We start from the raw sequence: 11,109 nt of genomic DNA on the forward strand, positions 1-11,109 counted from the left end.
CCTTAAAACTTTCTTCTGGCATGACACGTGGCTTGCTCATGCTCCCCTTGCTCAACTTTTTCCAGGACTTTATTCTCATTCCACCAACAAACACATCCTAGTATTCCATGTCATGCAGTATGGGCTACTTACGAACCTAACGGGTCGGCTAACCTCGGCTGCCTCGCGCGAGCTGGATGCTGTGTTGTTGTTGCAGGACTTTTCTCTGTCTCCGAGCCCTGACGAGAGGCATCTGTGTTAGGTTTCGTAGTAATTTCAAAAAAATTCCTACGCACACGCAAGATCATGTGATGTATCGCAACGAGAGGGGAGAGTGTTGTCTACGTACCCACGCAGACCGACTGCGGAAGCGTTGACACAACGTAGAGGAAGTAGTCGTACGTCTTCACGATCCAACCGATCAAGCACCGAAACTACGGCACCTCCGAGTTCGAGCACACGTTCAGCTCGATGACGATCCCCGGACTCCGATCCAGCAAAGTGTCGGGGAAGAGTACCGTCAGCATGACGGCGTGGTGACGATCTTGATGTACTACAGCAGCAGGGCTTCGCCTAAACTCCGCTACAGTATTATCGAGGGCTATGGTGGCTGGGGGCACCGCACACGGCTAAGGAACAGATCACGTCGATCAACTTGTGTGTTCTAGGGTGCCTCTGCCTCAGTATATAAAGGAGTAGAGGGGGGGAGGCTGGCCGGCCATAGGAGGCGCGCCAGGAGAGTCCTACTCCCTCTGGGAGTAGGATTCCCCCCCCCCAATCCTAGTTGGAATAGGATTCCTTGAGGGGGGAAAGAGAGAGAGGGGGGCCGGCCACCTCTCCTAGTCCTAATAGGACTAGGGGAAGGGGGAGGCGCGCGGCCACCTTGGGCTGCCCCTTTCTCCTTTCCACTAAGGCCCATCAAGGCCCATATGGTTCCCGGGGGGTTCCGGTAACCTCCCGGTACTCCGGTAAAATCCCGATTTCACCCGGAACACTTCCGATATCCAAACATAGGCTTCCAATATATCAATCTTTATGTCTCGACCATTTCGAGACTCCTCGTCATGTCCGTGATCACATCCGGGACTCCGAACAACCTTCGGTACATCAAAATGCATAAACTCATAATATAACTGTCATCGTAACCTTAAGCGTGCGGACCCTACGGGTTCGAGAACAATGTAGACATGACCGAGACACGTCTCCGGTCAATAACCAATAGCGGGACCTGGATGCCCATATTGGCTCCTACATATTCTATGAAGATCTTTATCGGCCAGACCGCATAACAACATACGTTGTTCCCTTTGTCATCGGTATGTTACTTGCCCGAGATTCGATCGTCGGTATCCAATACCTAGTTCAATCTCGTTACCGGCAAGTCTCTTTACTCGTTCTGTAATACATCATCCCGCAACTAACTCATTTAGTTGCAATGCTTGCAAGGCTTAAGTGATGTGCATTACCGAGAGGGCCCAGAGATACCTCTCCGACAATCGGAGTGACAAATCCTAATCTCGAAATATGTCAACCCAACATCTACCTTTGGAGACACCTGTAATGCTCCTTTATAATCACCCAGTAACGTTGTGACGTTTGGTAGCACCCAAAGTGTTCCTCCGGCAAACGGGAGTTGCATAATCTCATAGTCATAGGAACATGTATAAGTCATGAAGAAAGCAATAGCAACATACTAAACGATCGGGTGCTAAGCTAAAGGAATGGGTCATGTCAATCAGATCATTCAACTAATGATGTGACCTCGTTAATCAAATAACAACTCTTTGTTCATGGTTAGGAAACATAACCATCTTTGATTAACTAGCTAGTCAAGTAGAGGCATACTAGTGACACTCTGTTTGTCTATGTATTCACACATGTATTATGTTTCCGGTTAATACAATTCTAGCATGAATAATAAACATTTATCATGATATAAGGAAATAAATAATAAACTTTATTATTGCCTCTAGGGCATATTTCCTTCAATCTGATCCACGGCTCTTCATTCTCCTCGCGAGCTGCTTACAAGCTGCTCACTCATGAGAATCAAGAACATGATCACGCCGTCTTAATTTGGCGCTCAAAGGCGCACCCGAAGCTGAAGCTCTTCGCTTGGCTACTCTTCCATGGCCGCCTTAACACCAAGGCAAACCTGTTCCATAAGCACATTGGCATGGATGCTAGGTGTCCACGATGCTCGGCTACCTCTGAGGATACAACACACCTTTTCATCACATGCCCTAAAGCATAGCTGGTCTGGCTGCAGCTCGGCCTCACTCCAACTATCAGAACTCCAGATCTCTGGCTTTCTGCACTCCCACAAGGCCTTGACTCTTCTACATGGCCCGAGGTGCTTCTTGCAATTCTGTGGAAAATCTGGGATTCGCGGAATGCTGTTGTGTTCAGGAATGAAGATCACACTGCTATCTTCACAATATCCAACATTTGTAATGACTTTGCTCTTTGGACCAACCGGTTCCATGTACCGGTAGATAAGGTTTCAGCCACATCCTGGCTGACATACCTCTCCTCACGGCTTGTTGTAACCCTGTAAACCCTCTCCTCGGCTTTCGCTGAGCTTTGAGTAATATAATTCAGGTGGGGATCCTCTCCCCCCCGGTGATTCCTCAAAAAAAATTAAAAAATGAAAATGGAACAGAGATTTAAAGTATTGGACATCAAGTTCCTGTATGGCTGTATCAAACCTATGATAGTTGTCCTCTACCAGGTTTGCTCAAACATCAGCATTTCTTTACATTGTTTCTAGTATCAAACACCAAATCAACTGCAAGGCACTGGTGTAATGATGAATATGCACTTGCAATATTTATAGAGCTTACCCTTCTGCTCAAGCAGAGCAAATACGGTGTATAGGTTACAAATTTAATCCATGGTGTTGCTTTTTTAGTCTTAAAGTGTAATCTGCTCGCAACTTGCATTCCTTAACTGCTTATACATGGTATACAGTATGTTACTGGTGAATGTTTGTAGGATTGAGTTTCTAGATTAGTGGATACATTGTCCAGTGATTTATTTGTTATCGACTATTCTAGATTAGTGGATATATAGTACATATTTGTGATCCTTGTTTTGACATGTCGACTCAATTCAATACTACTGGGGATAAATACTCGGTATTCTTTGTGAAACAAAACAAACTTCCTTTTTATTGTTCTGTTACTCACTGTGAAATCTTGAAGTTAACCCCATAGAAACTTTGGACCGGTTTTAACATTTAACATCAAGTTGTGCAATTGGTGTACTGAAATAATTTAATTATTATCTTCTTATCTTTTGGACACTGACTTGACATACCTTCTCTTTATTGCTGATGTGCCCAACCTTCTTGCTTTAGGTTTACACCTTCGTGTTTCTGTTACGAATAATTCCACTAGTGAAACAGTAACAGAACTTGATGAATTATATTTCCCATACCTGCATGTCCGGATAATAAAGATGCAAGGCATGTTAAGACATATGATGTTGCACTGAAGGAGAAAGGCTTTGTAGACGGTCCGTGGTGTCAAAATTATTGGCTAGGGGACAGCTAAGAAAGTTTTGGAAGCTACTCTCCCACCCTCACCCCTAAAAAGAAAGGAAAACCAGTTACAACTAACAGGGCACTGCACCCACACAAAAGTATGCCTGCATGTGCAAAAAAATGTGTGCACTTACTGGAAAAGAGTTTCAATCATCCTTTATGTTGTTCCTTAAAATTAAAATTTGCAGTAAGTTATTCATTGCTCTTGACAGCTGGTAAAGCTGAATCTCCTACCTGATGCATCTGGTTCATTTGTTGAAATCCTTCAACGGTACCCATTGTGGACTTCTGCATGGTTCACCAGAAGGATTTTCAGTCAATGTTGCATCAGCTAATGCCGGTCAGGTTGATATCTTCATGGGATCCCCCTCTTGCCCTTTGGTCAAATGTCACCTCTTCGAGTAGGAGATGAGGTATTGCCAGTGCCCAGTGATGAGATGACATGCTTATTAAACATTTGTGTGTGACTGACAGAATACCACTTCGGGTATTCATGTTTTAATTCTTCATCAAGACAAATGATTTTTTTTGCGGCAAAACACAAATGAATTTGACTTCACATCAATTTTAGCTTTCCACTTTAATTTGAAATACCGGCCCATTATGTGTTTGCAGGTCCTAACTCAACCTGACCGCAGCTACCATTATCAGTATCAGTCTGCATTTCGTTTGTCTTCAGCAAGATGTTCTTCGGGTCCATGCGTCTCGGGTCATATGAATGGGCTAGAAGTAACGCGGATACTTGATGCTAATACACTCGTGACCTCAGATGGTAAGTGGGAAGTTCCATGTTTTTGGTTTTCTTCTACGGTTCAAGTTCCCATTATTTCTACACATAGCTAAATGACAGTCGACTGAATGTCAAATTGAGGTCAGTCGATTTTTGAGAGTTCGCCGGAGAAAGGCCGGAGGGGAGGAAGGAGAAGGAAGGGCTCAACGAAGGGCTACCCCATTATTTATCTTAGGGTTTAGGGTGAGGGCGGTGGGGGGGCTTCGCCGGAGAAAAAAAGGAGACACGGGCGGGGCTAGAGGGATGGCTAGCGGCGGCGGTAAGACCGGCGGTGGGGGGCGGTTCAGGGGAGGGCGGTGCGGCGAGGCGGTTGCGGGAACGCCCGCGGCCCGGCCGGTGGTAGCAGGTGGCGAGAGGAAGACCGAGCATGATCTGTTTCTGTTTCCAGGAGGAAGAAGACGTGAGCATCACCGTTCGTTTGTCATCCAACGGCTGAAAATGGTCCCAATTCAGTTTTTCAGGCGACTTACGTTTAGCCAGTCCCGAGTTTTTCTTCCGACGCAATCTGCTCTCAGCCTTGGATTCAGTCTGAGAAGTCAATAATCAAAATGACGAGCAGCATTTTTCCAACGTGAGGATGTAAACCTGAAACTAAAGAACATTCATGATGTTCCATGATGTTGCAGGGCTTCTTTGTTTATCCTTTGGGCATCATCGTCTGTGAAGCACATCATAGTGAAGCAGTGACTCGATCGCCTTTTGCTGCTTTTGGTGAGTTACTGTACTCATCCACCCTCTTCCCCAATCAGTTAGGACTTAGGACACCACGATCATTGCCCAATACAGACAGTGATGCCAAGTTCAAGCAGAAATGATGTGAGTGTGACTCAAAGAAAGTTAAAGTGACAAGATTCATTTCAACACAGTGAAGTACAGTAGGACACAAACAGCCCCGGGGGTTTTATCCTCCTTTTCGAGAAAAAAATAGTAGGACACAAACCGGAAACAACACACATATCGATGGTAACTACAAGCAATGCAACGAGCATGTTATTCTCAACACACTGAAAAAAGAGGCTGCAACCCCGCAAACCATGTGCCATTTCATGCACCGGCGGCCGCCGGACTCACGTAGACGAAGGCATCCAGCTCGAGGACGGCGCTCCCCCCACGCCAGCTCGCGGTTTTCCAGAGCACGTACCCCGTCGCCATCCTGAAAACCCCGGTCCCCCCACCCCCCGCCAGCTCCCGCTCCGGCATCATGACGTTGTTGCGGCCCATCACGGCCAGCGAGCTCCCGTTGTAAGGCCCGTCGGCGAGCAGGACGTTCATGGTGAGGAGCACCGCGGGGTCGCCCTGAGACGCCGTCACGTAGAATCCCTGGGCACGCCCAACGACTCTCGAGGCCGGCGTAGGGCCCTCCGTGAGGCGGTCGTCCATGACAATTGTGTCACCGAACCGGGCGCTGCCGCCGGAGCCCTTGAGCGGCTGGCCGGTCCCGTTGGCGATCAGAACGGTGGTGGGTTTGGGGCCAGTGCTGGAGTCGTGCATGTAGAAGTGGAGATGTTTGGGGGCACCCTGCGTGCCCACGCCGTGGGCGGCGGAGGCAAAAAGGACGGTGGCCATGCCGGCCGCGAGTAGCGTGGCTAGAGATGCAGAGGTGAGGTGGGAAGCCATGTTGAGCATGCTTGGGAAGAGGCCGGTGTGTCCATGTCCTTAAATAGTGTGAGCCACCCAAGGTCGATCATTAGCCCCGAGGGTAGTCCCACGCTACTCGTCGGCCAACTGATCTTTTGCAAAATCGGCCTAGTCGCGAGCAGTTGGATCGGCACGATCGTGCGGCCCAGCGCCAGGCAGTAGCTTTACGTATTCAAGCTACATTTCTCTCAAAAAAAAAACGTATTCAAGCTACATGTAATTAAACTTAATACTAATGGAATAAGTTAGTAAGTTTTTGTGACTGAAACTTGCTGAAAATATAATTTTGCTTTATTTATTTATTTTTAGTTCATAAATGATATTGTTAGAAAGATCCTGACGTGCAGTCTTAGTATTGAAGTGAAAATAATGGCAATAATTATAAGTATGCACTAGGAGAGTCATGTCACACGCGCTGGCAACCCCGGGGGGCGAAACCCTAGTACCCAACTTCCTACCCATCCCGAGCTCCCTTAGACGCTGCCGCTGCCGGTGTTGGCGGTGATGGCGGCGCCCGGCCACCGAAGGGGGCGGGCACGGTCGGCGTGCCCCGACGAGCCTCCCTCGCACAGGGGAGCGGCGTCATATGGGCGGCGTAGGGTGGATTTGATGGCGCATGGCGGAGCTAATGGCGCGTGACCGAGAGGAGGAGGCGGCTGGGGCTCGCGGGAGGAGATGGTCGCGGCACGGTGGATCCTTCAGGAGGTGACGGCGCGGGACAAGCGGGCGGCGGCACAATGAGGCCATGGCGGCGTGGCGGAGCTCGACCAGGAGTGGTTGCCTTGCAGCGGTCGAGTATGTCGCGTCCTCGAATGCCTCCGTCGCGGTGCCTGCTCCAGGTCGCGGTTGTGGAAGATGGAGGTGGTGGCGTGGGCTTCTGCCGGAGTTGGCTTGACGGCTGCAATGTGCGGCTCGTGGCATTCCTTGGTACAGTTGGGAGGGAGTTCTGCGAGTTCGCAACCGCGGGGGAGGTTAGTTGTAGGGGTGTTTTGCTTCTGTCTGTGAGAGTCTTCGGTGGACCAGGACAGCTCGGCTATGCCGGCGAAGTGCTGCAACAACGGCAGAGTGGTCAACTTGAACGGTGTGGCCCCAATCCGGAGGGCAAGGATGGAGGTGTGCGGCAATTCAGAAGAAATTCTAGGCCGTATTCTGTCGGTGTTGGTGGCGCCGGCGCCCGTGGGTGTCATTTTCCTTTTTGGAGGTGTCGCCCAGGTGTGTCGACATCTCCCTCGCTCGCTTATGGGCTTGGCAGATGTCTTCGGGCAAAAGCGTAGGTTCAGAGTTGAACCGGCATGATGACGACGTCCTCATCGTCACAACTCTGTTGGGAGCATCACGCTTGAAGGCCAGGTCTTGAGGTTCCTTGTTGCGCTACTTCCGATGCTCGCTGTTGTCCAAGGTTAGCTTCAGAGGCATAATGTACATCGCAGCCGGTGATTGGGAACTGAAACCCTTCCCCCGCTTCTCTCTCGTGACTGCCGTCACCCCCCCCCCCCCCCCCGGGGCCCCCCCCCCCCCCCGCCCCCCCCCCCCCCCCCCCCCCCCCCCCGCGGGTGACCGGCCGCGCGTCGGGCCTCCTCCCTCCAGGCTCCCCCCTCCCTTCTTCCTCCTCGCCGCCGTCGCAGGCGCCCGCGGCCGGCTTGGTCCTGGGGCTGTTGGTGGCGGCGGCCTCCTGGCCCTTCCCCTCCCGGTCGCTCTCCGGCGCGGGCGGAGCGGCTCCGGGGGGTGCATCTAGGCGGTGGTGGTCTGGCATGGCGGCAGGGCTCCGTGGCGCATGCAGGCGAGCAATTGGGCGGCGGGATCTGGTGTCGTCCGCTCGGCCCAGATCTGGGCCTGGGCAGGCCGGTGACGGGGATGGCTCCGGTGTGGCTTCTGGGAGGCGGGGGAGATGCGACGCGTGGCTGGGTGCCGGCGGCGACGACGCCGGCCTGCTGCATCGTGGCCGGCGGGGCTTAACGGGCCCGCTTCGGGCCTGGCTGGGCCAGGGGTGGCCCGGCATGCCCCGCTGCCGCGACGGTGCCGGAGGCACGGGCTTCCCGCACGACGGCGGTGGAGGTGGTTCCCTCCCGCTCGGCGTCGATGGTGCTGCTCCCGTCGTGGTGAGCTTCTCTCCGATCCTCTTGGCCTCGTGGTGGTGTTCGTAGTGAGGCGGCTTGGATGGCAGCGCTACTACGTTGGCGATGGTGTTGGGCGACGGTTTGGCGGTCGGTTCCGTTCGGTTGGGCGGTTGGGGTTGGAATGCGGGAGAAATCCCTGCCGGCTTCGGCCCCAACGCGGTGACACCTGCGGGTGCCACCATTCCTCCCTGGAGGGTGTCGGTGGTATCCACCCCCCACCTCCCTCCGCGTGCCCGGGGAAACCTGAGGACTCGTCCGGGCAGCAGCATCGTCGGCGTCGGATTCCTTCTTGGAGGTGATGCTTGGTACGCGGCGGATCGAAGCCTCGGTATGTGGTGTTTTGTTTTCGGTGGACGCCGCGGCGGCGGGTCATCCGCGCTTTGCCAAGCTGCCGTGGTTGGCATTTGTTTCTTCTTCTTTTTCTCTTGGTGTGTTGTGCTGCTCGGCACAGCGTTATCTGTACTCGGTGTTGATTGCTTTGGAATACAAAGCGGGAGAAAACCCTTTTTCAGTAATGTACGTCGCAGCCGGTGAGTTCAAGACGGTGCTTTAGTGTACCGACTAATTTCCGCCATCTACTTGCCACCTACCTTTTGACATCAAGGGTGGATGGTGTGTCGACGAGGGAAGTACAGTTGGAGTTATTGTTGTCTACGGAGGTGACCGGCGCTGGTCGAGACGCGACGATGTTAGGCTCATTTTGCTTTGTAGTTGTGTTTTGGTGATGGCTGTCTTCGGACCAGCCCTGTCGTGGAGTCTATGTTACGCTTGTTATTTGTAACAAGTCGTAGTTGTCTTGTAATTACAATTCCGTCTTCTATAAAACAAGGTACGCATTCGCGTACTTTTGAAAAAAAAAAGTACAAATTCCAATGGTGACTAGCTTCCTGTCTAACTAGTTCAAGTCCTCGATAGGTTGCCTTCATAAGTAACAAACGCTACTGGGAAGTGGGCGTGGTACTCGCCTGGTCGAGTAGCATCTTAGTCGTACAAATCCCAATGGTGACTAGCTTCCTGTCTAACTAGTTCAAGTCCTTGATAGGTTGCCTTCATAAGCACCAAACGCTACTGCGAAGTTGGCAAAAGTCCAGGTGTTTGCATTGTCAGTACACAGAACCATGGGGATACTGATACTCGTACGATGTCACCAACCATGAAATCAACACAGCCACCAAAGTGATATACCGACTCTAGAACGGGAGGAGAGAGAGTATTTAGAGAGCTGAAATCTCCTCCACGGACAAGACATATGCCTGTGTGCGATATGATTGTCTGTCGGATAAGATTACCCTTTTTTGAAGATATGAATATATAATGAATTATGATTTGGTTAGGTACAATTATAAATGCCTAACATATTAGGTATGACATGTAGATTTGATTAATATGATTGGTCTAGATGCAATAACTATATAGATTTAACGATTACAACCTACTCCCTCTGTAAATTAATATAAGAGCGTTTAGATCACTATTTTAGTATTCTAAACGCTCTTATATTGGTATACGGAGGGAGTATTTAATTAGGTGCAATTATGATGACCTAAGGGCATCTCATGGGAGACCTGTAAAACACCGGTATATGTTCGGCCGGACACATTTGTTCACTTTTGCAGTTCAATGGGGACTTCTATCAGTCCAGAAAGTTGTCCGGATGTCAAATTTTGGTATTTTGGAGACAAAAACAGGGGAGCTTTGCCGGAGTCTGCACATGCAATTGAGCAATCACATGCATGGTCCCCTCTCTTCTCTCTCCTTCCAACCCACAAATATTCCACGACATGCATGGTCCTCACCTACTTTTTCTCCTCTCAGCCAAATACTTTGCAATTTGCGTTGGATTGCTCTCTCCCGTATCATGTCTGCGAACCACGTCCGAACATAAAACCGGACAAACACCAGAGAAATTTATAGGTCAGTGTTGGAGATGTCCTAACGGTGTGATATTGCAGCATTAATCTTAGTTGATTGTGTGTTTCAGTGCCTTTAAGTTCTGCAAGTTAGGCCAGGAGAAGCTGCAAGGACCAGTTCGGCAAGGAGAAAAGTAGGCAGGAGGAAACCACTATGCGGCATGCCAAGTGGACCTGACAACTAGGACCCGCCGGTCAAAATGCTCATAAAATTTTAAACAGGGTAAACTGTGGCAAAACTTTTTCTAGATGGGGTAAAACAGACGGAATCTCGCTAAATGGGATAATTAGTATAAAAAATGTCAAAACAGGGGGTAAAACCCGGAATTCACTATATATGAGCTTGGTAGGCATGCATGTATAGATCCCTCTCCTCTCCCCTGTCTGAGATCCTCGTACTATGTAGCAAGAGGAGTGGAGCCTCGTTTGTTTTGATTTTCTTTTCCTTAGGTTTTATTTTCCTGGTGGCATCGATGGTCGCGCCGATGACATATTGGAATAAGGTCACTCTGACCCCTCCCTACATCAATGATGTCTAATCCGGCGTCGACGAAGGGCCTGTGAGAACTTGTGTCGCCAAATATGTTGGCTCTTTTCGGATCTTGGTAGTTGATGTGTCTATCAAGGAGAGCATTTGGCTGGCTACTTGTGCGGCGTTTCGACATCTTCTTTCATGTTGTTATGCTGCATGGTTCGGTTTCTCCTACTCTCTAGACTGGTGGTGATGAATTGCAAGCCTGTTCTGCATTAGGTGACGCTCCAACCAACGATTCTTTCAGTGATTTCTAAATCTCATATCAAGCGGCGAGCGCCTATTGTAGTCTTTAAACTCTAGTAGGGTGTTTGTAACCGTCTCTTTCCTTTACTGTTGGTTCATTGCAATTTTTAATCTCCACGGGCAGCGCACAATTGGAGGAAGAATAAGGCTAGGCACTATAGAGAGAAGAGGAGTGAGTGCTAGATTTGAATGATAATTGGGTTGGTATATTCAAACCACGGGGTGCAAAGCGACTACATCGGGCAAGTTCACCATATGGTTCTTTTTGGACTTCATGCAGGCAACGAACATGCACCCGTTATTTATTTTAAAAGAAAAGAACCCAAGAAAACTTCAGCGGAATAATAAAGAAG

General features: G+C 50.0%; 1 protein-coding gene across 1 annotated transcript; it reads right to left on the minus strand.

Annotated features, from left to right (window-relative positions):
* Positions 1-5,150: 5,150 nt before the first annotated feature.
* On the minus strand, positions 5,151-5,931 carry LOC125554083 (pterocarpan synthase 1-like). The gene has a single exon (XM_048717692.1). The coding sequence runs from the start codon at positions 5,928-5,930 to the stop codon at positions 5,358-5,360; it is 573 nt and encodes a 190-aa protein (XP_048573649.1). The 5' UTR covers position 5,931; the 3' UTR covers positions 5,151-5,357.
* Between the last annotated feature and the right edge of the window lie 5,178 nt (positions 5,932-11,109).

Source organism: Triticum urartu, chromosome 4 (assembly GCF_003073215.2).
Source record: "Triticum urartu cultivar G1812 chromosome 4, Tu2.1, whole genome shotgun sequence".
Lineage (NCBI taxonomy): Eukaryota > Viridiplantae > Streptophyta > Magnoliopsida > Poales > Poaceae > Triticum > Triticum urartu.